The sequence below is a fragment of the Mesoplodon bidens genome, assembly GCF_964165515.1.
Source record: "Mesoplodon bidens genome assembly, chromosome: X".
In the NCBI taxonomy this organism is placed as follows: Eukaryota; Metazoa; Chordata; class Mammalia; order Artiodactyla; family Ziphiidae; genus Mesoplodon; species Mesoplodon bidens.
In genome coordinates, this window is record NC_138163.1 from 121366920 (window position 1) to 121379874 (window position 12955).

General features: G+C 50.6%; 2 protein-coding genes across 2 annotated transcripts in view; one reads left to right on the top strand and one right to left on the bottom strand.

Annotated features, from left to right (window-relative positions):
- Positions 1-12955, top strand: part of LOC308608555 (uncharacterized protein) — a 934308-nt gene that overhangs the window by 838977 nt on the left and 82376 nt on the right. Inside the window, exon 8 of the mRNA XM_081221773.1 lies at positions 9188-9328. Coding sequence (XP_081077899.1) covers positions 9188-9328 — 141 coding nt within the window. The remainder of the gene's footprint in view (positions 1-9187; positions 9329-12955) is intronic.
- On the bottom strand, positions 6105-7211 carry LOC308608843 (melanoma-associated antigen B4-like; the record flags this gene model as incomplete). Its single annotated transcript, XM_081222173.1, has 1 exon — positions 6105-7211. One exon carries the CDS (start codon positions 7209-7211, stop codon positions 6105-6107), a length of 1107 nt encoding a protein of 368 aa, XP_081078299.1.

Consider the following 12955-nt stretch of genomic DNA (forward strand, 5'->3'; position numbering starts at 1 on the left):
CCATAATACCAACTCTTGGGGATTTTTTTCTTTAATCTCATGAGATGTCAGAAACTACGCAGCACCTTTGGAATGAACAAAACTGCTTAGACAGTAAAACTATGTAAAATTTTCCCATTTGTAAATATGTCATTTGAGTGTAGAGGAATCTCTCCCAACTGGATGCTACTCAGAGGTTCTAGAATTTGCGTCAAGGACCAACAGCTTCCCTCCCAGGTGCCTTTTCATCCAAACCACCCCTATTTTCATTATAGTTTCACCAACACCAAAAATGTAGCCTTCATTTGGAGTTCCCCAGATTACACTTAAGATAAGTAGTAGAACATCCCTTTAATGGCGTGGCCTCTGGCCCTTTGACCCCAGTGCAAAGAGTGCTATCACAGTGGCTTCTTGACATCTCACTTCAAGGAAGTATCCTCCTTGTTTCTCGGAAACTCCCTGGAGGCGATGGGATTCAAACACCTAGTTTGTGCACTGTGTTCACCTGCACTGGGACAGGGACAAGGAACCCATTTTATTCCTGCCCCGGGTGGAGATTCTCTCTGTTTTACCCACAGTCCCAAAGTAAAAATTCAGGGTAATCTTCCATTCCAGTGTTGAGTCTCTCAACTCTGAGGCCCACCATCTAAGGGTCCCACCCTCCCCCACCACAATTCACTCAGCCCCATTTAGCCCACCATCCCGCCTAACTTAAAGTCACCTCCTCAAGGGAACTGCAGTGTGCCAAAGCTCCAGACTTCCTTGCTTCAGAGCATTTACGCTTGACTGCTCTCGTCTGGAACCTCCTCTTTCTCACCCCTTGTTTTAACTTGTCATTTATTTAGGTCTTAGAGCGTGTCTCACCATCTTCTTGATATGGCAGCAGCTCCTAGGCTCTAAAGTTCTGTGGACAGTGGCTCAGTCTTCTTCTTCTTACCATCCCCAGTTCTGCCATGGAGCCTTCCAAAGAGTAGATGCTCAATTAATGGTTGGGAATAAGAGTGGCAACGAGAAGGATGTCTACTTTATTATTGTTTAATTTCTCTCACAATCTTGAATAACCTAAGAAAACATCTTTCAATTTGACAAAAAGAAGCACTAAAAGAATAAGAGAAACCAAACATGTACCACCATTTACTCTTTTTCTTTTCTTTTTTACTTGACCCACATTATTTTACTGCCGAGTCTATTCACAGTTCCATGGAAATCCCTCTTCCATTGCTGTGTTTTCTTGTTCTAGGTCGTAAAAAAATGGAAGGTTTCTAAATTTGTTTTATGAAATATCAAAACTTTAACTTGTACCTGATAAAAGTAATGGATATGTGATCCATATTGTCACCAGCAGAATGGCGATTTCCTTGGTTCTTGCCCTCCCAAGGAGGAAGAATTCAATCGAGAGGCGTAGAGCAGTTTTAAGTAGCAAGAGTTCAGTTAAGCAGAGCAAAAGTACACTCCCGAGAAAGCAGGAGAGCGGGCTGTCTGGAAACCAGAAGCAGCCCCGCAATGGGGTAGGGCTGTGTTTTGTAGAGTGGTGGTCCCTCCCTGTGTCCTGTGTTATTTGAGTGACAGATCGATTGACAGCTTTAGGTTATATAACTTTCCTGCTAGTATGCAGGCACTTACCCGTAAGCACCCAAGCAGAACCCATGGGGTGGGGCGGGGAAGCAAAAGCCGCAATGCTAAGTAATTACAAATGAGGCATAATGAACCCGGGGTTACCTTGAGTCACCTTTTAGGTCTTGGTGCGCCTGCGTCAACCTGTGCTGGCGGTTTTGTCTTGCTTGGTCCAGGTACGGCTGGAAACCTAGCAGTGGTCCTTGACCACGAGAGGGAGGATCTCTGGGCATGCTGCAACCACCAGTGTCCAGGTAGGGGAGGGAAAGGCGAACCGTCCAGGATGGGGCAGGCCCGCTCATCTGTGACTCGCTATCCTCACCTTGGCTCTGGGCACCCTCTTCAGATCCTGGGCATGAAACCCCTGCATCACGAGAGCTCGTGGCTGGGGCTCCCTGAGGCTCCTGGCGAGTGCCAGCAGCAGGGGAGCTCAGGGGAGTACCCCGAGAAACAGAAGCGGGGGAGGAGGGCGACTCTTCTATCTCTGCCGCCGCCGCCGCCTCAGTGGCCTGGGCACCCTTGAGCCTCTGAGTCTCCTCCTGGGCCTGGCGGCGTTTCTCCTGGGCACGGCGCTTGCTCTTCTGGCCCCGAGGCATGATGACACAGGTCAGGGCCAGCAGGCGGGAGTGTGGGCAGGAAGGCAGGCAACGAGGGCACCTGGGGGAGGGACAAGGAGATGCTGTGAGCACCTTCAGCGGGGAGAGTCCTCCCTGGCTTTAACCAAGGCCGCCTCTGCAGGGTCCTTGAGGGCACTGCCCGAGGGCCCACAGGGCTCCTGTTCTCCTGCTCAGCCTGTCCCCTGAGAGCCCTGTGGAGGACGGTCGGGTGAGCCTTGGGGCACAGCCAGCCAGCCTACCTGAGTGTCACTGGGGTGACAGAAGGGGCTGCCAGTGGGACCTTCCGTGTTCTAGGGCGGGGAGTCCGCTCAGTTCATCTTCAGGATCTTTAGATGGACGGCAGCCAGGGCCTGGGCCTCCTCCCCTCTGTTGCTCTGCCGTTGACACCTCGGTGGTCCCGGGGACCCATGAGGAGGAAGTGAGGGGTGCCCCAGCTCACCGCCCTGACAGGGGGAACCCAGTGCTGACAGCTCTGTGGAGTCCTTTCTCTCCTGGGATCACTGGGTCCTCAGTCCCTATTCACTGCTCTCAGTTGGCTTCACGTAGGGCCTGGGACCCACCCTTCTGCCCTCTAATGGCTTTACCTTCAGGCTGAGGATCTCACCTCCCTTAGACCTGATGTAAAGGAGCCTCGGCCCGACTGCCCTGTCCTGAGCCTTCAAGTGCTGAAAGCAGGGGCAAGGCTAGACTCTTTGTCGTCCCCACAGCTCAGGGGGTGGGGCATGTTCCCCTTAGTCGTCACTCAGGGTTCTCAGTTTGATTCCTGGGAAGGCCTGTGGCTCCTCTCTCTTTACCTGAGGACATGTGCTCATAGAAAGGCCCACAGCTCTCTGAGACCCAATAGAAGAAGGTGAGGGTAGCCTGATTTCCCACATCTACCTGTGGTCTCTGAAGGCAGAAAGCTGTGGCAGGCAAACCCAGGCCTTATGATGGTCGGCCGCACCAGTCCTCACGCAGCCTCCTCGGTTTGACTCCTGGGAAGACCTATAATTTCTCCCTCTCTTCACCTATTACTGTGCTCACTTCTGTGTCACCCCGGGAGGAGTTAAGGGTTGCGTCTGCTCGGCCTGACATCTATCCAGGCGTCTCCCAGGACTGACAGCAGGGGAGAGATGATGTGCTGCCCCCATTGTTATGGTTTTCACGCTCCACTCCAGCCTTAGGTCCTCACCCCAACTCCTAGCACAGCCTGGAAATTTCCCCTATGCTGAGTCAGCCAGCCTCAGAGCAAAGTCCTCACCACCCTGAGTCCCCAGAAGTAGAAGTCAGAGTAGGCCACGTGTAGCCACAGCTATTTCTCAGGGGCTTCTGAGGACTAACAGCAGAGGGCAGGATTCTCCGGGCTCCACTCCGCTGGGGTCTGTGACCTCAGTAGTCCTCAGTCTGTCAGGATCTGGGACTCTTCCCTCTACTGACCTGAGTCCTCCGGAGCTGGAAGCAAGTGGGTGACACACGGAACTGCCCCTGCCTGGGGCTTCCCAGGGCCGAAGGGTGGTGGGGCTGTGCATGTGTTCCTCTCTCTTTTCGGTTGGGCGTTCCCCTTGGTCCTCACTCGGAGCCCTTACGCTGACTCTTCCCGTGACGTAGAGAGGCCTGTGCTCTCATACTGCAGCCTTTAATTCCCTGAGACCACCTAGGAGGATGTGAGGGTTTCCTCACGTGGGCATGACTGCCTGTGGTCACTCATGGCCGACAGTAAGGGAGGGATTCTGTGGCGTCCCCACTTTTATGATTTGGGTGGTTCCCTCAGTCCTCGTGGTCCTGTGCTTGGCTCTTGGCATGACCTGGAATTCCTCCCTGTGCTCACCTGAGGCTGGCCCCTGAGACCAAGTGCCTCATCTACCTGAGACGCTCTAAAAGGAAAGGTGTGGGGCGCATCATGCCAACATTCCTGGCTTTGCCAAGGGGAGGCGTCCAGTGGCAGGGCTGTGTTCTACGTGGAGTCCCTCTATCCCCATTTAGAGACACTAGATTTCCAGTCTCTACTGAGTGAGGCTGTTCCCCAAAGACCAAGGCCCTCGTCTCCCTGAGACCACGCCCAGTGGAAAGAGGGGGCATGTCAGCCAGAAAGCGTTGTCCTGGGCCTCCTGGGGCTGACGTCAGGGGTGGGACTCTGCATTCTCCTCTGTTCTGGAGTGAGTGGTCCTCTTGCTCCTCATTCAGGGTCCTCATCGTGAGGCCTGACCAGACCCAGGCCTCCACCCTCCACTCCCCTGAAGCTGTGCTCCTCAGAACAAAGGCATTACCTTCTTGGAAATTCTGAATTGGAAGCCAGGATGAACAAGATCTGTCCGAAGCTGTTGGGGTCTTCTGAGGAGCAGGATTTTACAAGGCCCCACTCTTCTGGAGTCAGTGGCCCCTCAGTCCTAACTCAGGTTTCTTACCTTGACTTCAGGTAGCATATGGGACTCCACCCTCCCTACTGTCTGTCTGCCGGCCTCAGGCCAAGGCTTTCACCTTCCTGAGACACCAGAAGGGGAGGTAAGGGACCTATTCCCTGGCTACCCCTGCCAGGGGCCTCTGTGTGGTCCCCCTTTGTTATGGGGAGTCCACTCATCAGCACCCAGTGTCCTCACCCTGAAGCAAATTAAGGCCTGTTAGGATCTCCGACCTGGGCAGAATGGGAGATGCTGCCCCAAGACCAAGGGACTCACCTCCCTGAGAACCTCTCCACCCTTGCCCCGGAGGAGGAGAAGGGGTACCTTCAGACACACAGCTCTGCGCATGGCCACAGAAGGGAGAAAGCAGGGTATACCTTGTGGGGCCCCCTTCTGTTCTAAGGCCCTCACCTTGAGTAACTCTCAGAGGCTGGGACTCCTCCCTCCACTGACCTGAGGACACAGCTCTTAAACCAAGGCTTTGATGTCCCTGAGAAACTTGAAGAGTAAATGAGGAGATGCTGAACTTTTCAGGGTATCTGACGGCGCATATGTAGAAGACCCCATTGTCACCAAAGTAATTTTTTTTAGTCATACCATTCACTTATTCAGCGTTACTGTTACTGTAATCCAAAACAGTGCTTTGGGAACAGGGCCCCTTTTATCCCATGAGATACATTTTGGAGTGGTGAGAAGAAAAATGAATTAAAAGACGTAAGGTCTGGCTTAGGCTGGGAGGAGTGGAAGAGTGTAGGCTCTAGACGATTCCAGACCAGGGGACTAGACCCAGCACGGTCCCTTAATCAGTCTTGTGAACTTGAGAAATTTGCAAGTTATTCACCTATAAAGGGAGTCTGCTAAATCCTATCCTGCATGAATGCTGGAATGTTATGTACTACATGGAAAGCAGTGGCATACTCATTAAGAAATATTGGGGTTTTGATGAATGACAGTTATGATATGATTATTATGAACCCCCAAAATACCACCCTCCCATCAGAGTTTATTTTTAATCCAGTAGGTGGCAGAGAATATGCAGTGCACCAAGACAAAAGAAACAAATACTCACAAATGAGCTAAATCAGTCAAAGTATCTTTTATTTCTACCAAAAGAAAGTTTCAAAGAAATAAGGCAAACTACGAATTAATACCTTTTACTCTGTTTTCTCCATTTTTTGTTTCTAAATATTTTCTATGGTCGCCTTTCACATTTCCATGAAAATCTCTATTGCACTGCCATGTTTTCTACTTCTGGATCATACAGAAAGTACAGATGGTTTGTGAATTTCTTTTATATATACCAAAACTGTAACTTTAGAACTCTTTGAACAGCAATAAGTATGCAAGCAATGTCATTCACGAATTCATATTCTTAAGAAAACACACTATCTATTACAAGAAGAAAACATTTGAAAAAACCTAAATCAATTAATCAATAATATATAGAAGTTACTAGTTTAAAACAGGAAGATAAATGAGATCTATACTTTGTTCCCTCCACCCCTACTACTCTGCACTATTTAGGAGCCTGACTGCTCTCTTCCAAAACAAAGTGAGCAATCTGCCCGCGGCCTCCCTCCCTACATGTGGAGGAGCTGTGGGCCTTGGCCCTGGAACGTGCTCTGCGCTCAGCAATAGCTGCAGCCCTGGCCGCGGCTCTCACTCTTGCTCTCTCTACCTCATCTTTCATAGCCTCCTCATAGAGATCTGGTAAGGCCCTGGGGACGGTATCAGTGAGCTTGGCCATATACTCCAGCACTTTCATCTTGCTGGTTTCAGCGTGGGCTCTCGGGCCCCACAGGAACTCATAGTGCGGAGGATCGCTGTTGGGCACCTGGCTGTACGTCAGGTACTTCAGCTGCACGATATCTCTGATGAACCTCCTGGGCTCCCCAAAGATCGAGTGGCTCCTCCCAGCATACACACCCAACGCACTGAGGAAATCCCAGAACTCCTCCTCGGTGGCACGGTTGCCCTTCTTGAAGATCATGCCCAGGAGAGTCATCAGGAAACCGGACACGGGCAGCCCTGACACATCAGTCAGACTTCCCTCGCTGCAGAGGCCCAGCTTGCTGATGAGGGTGTAGGAGTGACTGCTGGAGTCGACTTCCTTCAGATCAAGGCCAAAGACCAGCTCCACACACTCAGAGGCTCTCCTGAGGATCGCAGGGAAGTGCTTGTTGTACGTCTTGTTGACAATCTTCAGCAGTGTAGCCTTCGGGATGGGCTCCTTCGTCTTGTACTTATCCAGCAGGAACTGCACCAACTTGCAGACCTTCCTGGTCAGAGGATTGATGTAAGTGCTGTGAACGGAAGGTGCTGCCTGGGCGGTACTTGCACTTTTCTCATCTTGGCTCTGGGCACCCTCTTCAGATCTTGGGCATGAAACTCCTGCAGCAAGAGAGCTCGTGGCTGGGGCTCCCTGAGGCTCCTGGCGAGTGCCAGCAGCAGGGGAGCTCAGGGGAGTACCCCGAAAAACAGAAGCAGGGGAGGAGGATGACTCTTCTCTCTCTGCCGCCGCCGCCGCCTCAGTGGCCTGGGCACCCTTGAGCCTCTGAGTCTCCCCCCAGGCCTGGCGGTGTTTCTCCTGGGCATGGCGCTTCCTCTTCTGGCCTTGAGGCATGATGACACAGGTCAGGGCCAGCAGGCGGGAGCGTGGGCAGGAAGGCAGGCAACGAGGGCACCTGGGGGAGGGACAAGGAGATGCTGTGAGCACCTTCAGCGGGGAGAGTCCTCCCTGGCTTTAACCAAGGCCGCCTCTGCAGGGTCCTTGAGGGCACTGCCCGAGGGCCCACAGGGCTCCTGTTCTCCTGCTCAGCCTGTCCCCTGAGAGCCCTGTGGAGGACGGTCGAGTGAGCCTTGGGGCACAGCCAGCCAGCCCTGCCTGGGCGGTATGGGGGTGACAGTGGGGGCTGGCAGGGGAGGTAGGTCCCCGCGGTTCCCATTCAGAGTCAGAATGACAGTTGTTGGCAAGACTCCCCCACCCCACCCCCACCCCATGCCCTCTGCTGCTCTGAAGGTGATACCACCATCCTCCGTGGCACCCAGGAGGAGGAAAGTAGGGAGCGTTCAGCCCACCACCGAAGGGCCCTGGGACCCTCCCTTCTGCTGCCTCGTGGCTGCCCCTTCAGAACAAAGCTCTAACCTCCCTTGGACCTGGCAGAGGAAATTACGGGCAGGCTCGGCCTGACAGTCCTTTCTTGGGAGTTTAAGGGTTGACAGGAGGGGACAGGCCATGTTCTCTCTGGTCCCTTCTCTTCGGGGTGGGTGACTCCCTTAGTCCTCACTCGGGTTCCTCCCTGGACGGCCGGTGCAGCCTGGAGCTCCTCTCTTGCCCCGAGGGCCATCTGCTCGCACCAGTGCCGGCACCTCCCTGAGTCTCACTAGGAGGCAGTGAGGGTGGCCAGGCGGCCGCACGTGGCAGAGTTTTACCAAGCCTGCAGCGTGCGGCAGACAGGTCGAGGCCCTGTGGCTGGCGGCCCCACTGGCCCTCACTCAAGGGCTTGGGCTGACTCTTGGCAGTGCTTAGGGACGCGCCTTCTGCTGGCCTGCACCTCCCCTCTCAGACAGCAGCCCTCCCTTCTCCGCGTGTGGCCAGAAGGAAGCGGCTGACAACAGGGGAGGGGTTCTGAGGTGCCCTTGCGACGGGGAGGACGGTCCTCACCCTGACTCCTCCCGTGCCCTGGAAATCCTCCCTCTGCTGACCTGCGGCCAGCCCCTCAGAACAAGGCCCCGTCCTCCCTGGGTCTCCCGCATCCGTCCGTCCGTCCGCGTTCGCACTGAGGGAGTCTCTCAGTCTTTAGACCTGCCCGGAGGCTCCCAGGCCGACGTCAGGGGCGGGGTCTGTGTGGCCGCCATTTTGGGGTGTGGAGCCCGTCGGTCCCCACAGGGGTCCCGTCCTTCACAGGGCCTGGGACGCTCCCTCAACTGAGGTGAGCCAGGGTCCACCAGCCTCAGAGCGAGGCCTTCCTTGCCCGAGACCCCGCAGGGGAAGCGGATGGACTTTGGGCCTAACGGCCAGGCCCGAGCCTCTCGGGCCGAGAGCAGGGGCGGGGTGGGCGGGGCCTGTGTGGCCGCCTCTTTTCAGAGGGAAAGGGGATTGGGGGTGTCGTGGGCGTCCCCGCACTTCTAACTGGGGATACCTCACACTTTGACACCTGAAGAGACGTGGGATTCCTCCCGCGGCTCACCCTCGCCGGACGACAGCTCTCAACAATGGCGTCGCCCCCACCGCGTGCGTAGGAGGACGTTACATCCGGTCATGCGCATCTGGGCTCCAGGAGGACAGCAGGGGCGGGGCCGGTCGGGACGGGAGGTGGGGGGTGGTTCCGGGGGAGCTTCCCACAGGCCTGGCACGAGGGCCTTTCATTGACTCTTGGCAGGTCCTGGGACTTTTCCCTCTGCTGAGCTGAGTCAGCAGGCATCACACCTTGACTCTCATTTCTGTCGGCACCCCCAGCCGGAAGTATCTGGGGGCCTGAGCCTCACAGCCATGCCTGGGTCCCCCGAGACTGAAGGTGAGGGCTCTTTGGGGCCCCCTCTTCTATGGTGGATGCTGCTCTCAGTCCTCCCTCAGTGTCTTCTCTTGACTCCCTGTAGGTGCTGGGCTACCTCCCGTCTGCTGACCTGAGGCCAAGGCCGCACATCAAAGACGTCAACTCCCTGAGATGCTGGTGTGAAGCGCAGGCACATCTCATCTGGACACTTCTGCCTGGAGCCTCCCAGAGACGGCTGCTGCAGGTAAGATGAGCTGTGGGGAAAGGAGGCGAGACTCTCTTCTGTGGTTCGGAGCCCGTCAGGTCTCACTCAGGGTCCTCACGTTGACTGCTGGCAGGGCCTGCGATTCCTTCCTTCTCTGGTATGAATCCATCCCTGTCCCCAACCATGCCCCACAGAATCCCAGAGGAGTTAGTGAAGGGGCGCCTTAGCCTGACAGTTCTCACTGTGGTCTCTCTTTGTTGACATCAGGGGCATTGCCCAGAAGTTCAGAAATGAATTTCTGTCCTTTTGTACAAGTACTGTGTTACTTGCTTTTCTCTTTGAGTCCGTGTGTGATAGTCTATTAAGATGATCATTTAAAAAGGCCGGTCGCCATCCACTAACAAAGTTTCAGATGGTTATTTCACAGCCTGTGGACCATACTGCCACAACCAGCCCAATCTTTGGTGTCCCATGCTCCTGGCATGCGGGCTCTGAAATGCTGCCTCAGGTTCCTTCAGTGAAGCAGTAGAGATTCATGGTCCCAGAGCACAGTGGAAGAATCAAGGGCTCAAGTTTAAAGGCTTTTCTCTAATCAATCCTGTCATCTGCCTCTCTTGCAGGCTACAGACCTGTCTCGAATTCAGGGCATCCCCCTACCTGCCCACACTCAGGTTCTAGTTCAGTGGCGACTTATTGTCCCTCAGGGATTATTTAGTTTTGTGTTTTTGCTGTTGTTAATGTTTTTTCTTTATTCCTTCTGTAATGTTTCCATGGTTGATTTTGGGTACAGGAAACAGGAGCCCATGTTTGATTGTCATCAGCTGCTATGGATAAGGTACTAAATCTGTAAATGAATTAAGGAAAATCGATATTCTTAAAATATCTGTGCCTCACGAATACGCATAACATACTATTCTGGTTGAGACTTCTTTTTCCTAAGTCAATCAGGAAATTCTTATTGTTGCCTCCATGTAGATTATATACATTTTTCTATGGTTTCTTTCTAGGTATGTTTTTTTATATTGTTGCTTTTGTCTATGGTGTATTTTCTTTTTTCTTTTTTTCTTTTTTTTTTGATTTTTTTAACATCTTTATTGGAGTATAATTGCTTTACAATGGTGTGTTTGTTTCTGCTTTATAACAAAGTGATTCAGTTATACATATACATATGTCCCCATATCTCTTCCCTCTTGCATCTCCCTCCCTCCCACCCTCCCTATCCCACCACTCTAGGTGGTCACAAAGCACCAAGCTGATCTCCCTGTGCTTTGTGGCTGCTTCCCACTAGCTATCTGTTTTACGTTTAGTGCTGTATGTATGCCCATTGCCACTCTTTCACTTTGTCCAAGCTTACCCTTCCCCCTCCCCGTATCCTCAAGTCCCTTCTCGAGTAGGTCTGCATTTTTATTCCCGTCTTGCCCCTAGGTTCTTCATGACCATTCTTTTTTTTTTTTAGATTCCGTATATATGTGTTAGCATACGGTATTTGTTTTTCTCTGACTTACTTCACTCTGTATGATGGACTCTAGGTCCATCCACGTCACTACAAATACCACAGTTTTGTTCCTTTTTATGGCTGAGTAATATTCCATTGTATATATGTGCCACATATTCTTTATCCCTTCATCTGTTGATGGACACTTAGGTTGATTCCATTTCCTGGCTATTGTAAATAGAGGTGCAATGCACATTTTGGTACATGACTCTTTGAATTATGGTTTTCTCAGGGTATATGCCCAGTAGTGGGAATGCTGGGTCTTATGGTAGTTTTGTTTTTAGTTTTTTAGGGAACCTCCATACTGTTCTCCATAGTGCCTGTATCAATTTACATTCCCACCAACAGTGCAAGAGGGTTCCCTTTTCTCCACACCCTCTCCAGCATTTACTGTTTGTAGATTTTTTGATGATGGCCATTCTGACCAGTGTGAGATGATATCGCATTTTAGTTTTGATTTACATTTCTTTAATGATTAATGATGTTGAGCATTCTTTCATGTGTCTTTTGGTGATCTGTATGTCTTCTTTGGAGAAATGTCTATTTAGGTTTCTGCCCATGTTTGGATTGGGGTGTTTGTTTTTTTCATATTGAGCTGCATGAGTTGCTTGTATGTTTCGGAGATTAATCCTTTGTCTGTTGCTTCATTTGCAACAATTTTCTCCCATTCTGAGGGCTGTCTTTTTGTCTTGTTTATGGTTTCCTTTGCTGTGCAAAACTTTTAAGTTTCATTAGGTCCCATTTGTTTATTTTTGTTTTTATGTCCATTTCTCTAGGAGGTGGGTCAAAAAGGATCGTGCTGTGATTTATGTCATAGAGTGTTCTGCCTGTATTCTCTAAGAGTTTGATAGTGTCTGGCCTTACCTTTAGGTCTTTAATCCATTTTGACTTTATTTTTGTGTCTGGTGTTAGGGAGTGTTCTAATTTCATTCTTTTACATGTAGCTGTCCTGTTTTCCCAGCACCATTTATTGAAGAGGCTGTCTTCTCTCCACTCTGTATTCTTGCCTCCTTTATCAAAGATAAGCTGACCGTATGTGCGTGGGTTTATCTCTGGGCTTTCTATCCTGTTCCATTGATCTATATTTCTGTTTTTGTGCCAGTACCATACTGTCTTGATTACTGTAGCTTTGTAGTATAGTCTGAAGTCAGGGAGCCTGATTCCTCCAGCTCCGTTTTTCTTTCTCAAGATTGCTTTGGCTATTTGGGGTCTTTTTTGTTTCCATACAAACTGTGAAATTTTTTGTTCTAGTTCTGTGAAAAATGCCAGTGGTAGTTTGATAGGGATTGCATTGAATCTGTAGATTGCTTTGGGTAGTAGAGTCATTTTCACAATGTTGATTCTTCCAGTCCAAGAACATGGTATATCTCTCCATCTGTTGGTATCATCTTTAATTTCTTTCATCAGTGTCTTATAATTTTCTGCATACAAGTCTTTTGTCTCCTTATGTAGGTTTATTCCTAGATATTTTATTCTTTTTGTTACAGTGGTAAATGGGAGTGTTTTCTTAATTTCACTTTCAGATTTTTCATCATTAGTGTATAGGAATGCAAGAGATTTCCATGCATTTGTTTTGTATCCTGCTACTTTACCAAATTCCTTGATTAGCTCTAGTAGTTTTCTGGTAGCATCTTTGGGATTCTCTATGTATAGTATCATATCATCTGCAAACAGTGACAGCTTTACTTCTTCCTTTCAATTTGGATTCCTTTTATTTCTTTTTCTTCTCTGATTGCCATGGCTAAAACTTCCAAAACTATGTTGAGTAAGAGTGGTGCGAGTGGGCAACCTTGTCTCGTTCCTGATCTTATGCTTTCAGTTTTTCATCATTGAGGACGATGTTGGCTGTGGGTTTGTCATATATGGCCTTTATTATGTTGAGGAAAGTTCCCTCTATGCCTACTTTCTGGAGGGTTTTTTTATCATAGATGGGTGTTGAATTTTGTCAAAAGCTTTCTCTGCATCTATTGAGATAACCATATGGTTTTTCTCCTTCAATTTGTTAATATGGTGTATCACATTGATTGATTTGTGTATATTGAAGAATCCCTGCATCTCTGGGATAAATCCCACTTGATCATGGTGCATGATCCTTTTAATGTGTTGTTGGATTCTGTTTGCTAGTATGTTGTTGAGGATTTTTGCATCTCTGTTCATCAGTGATATTGCCC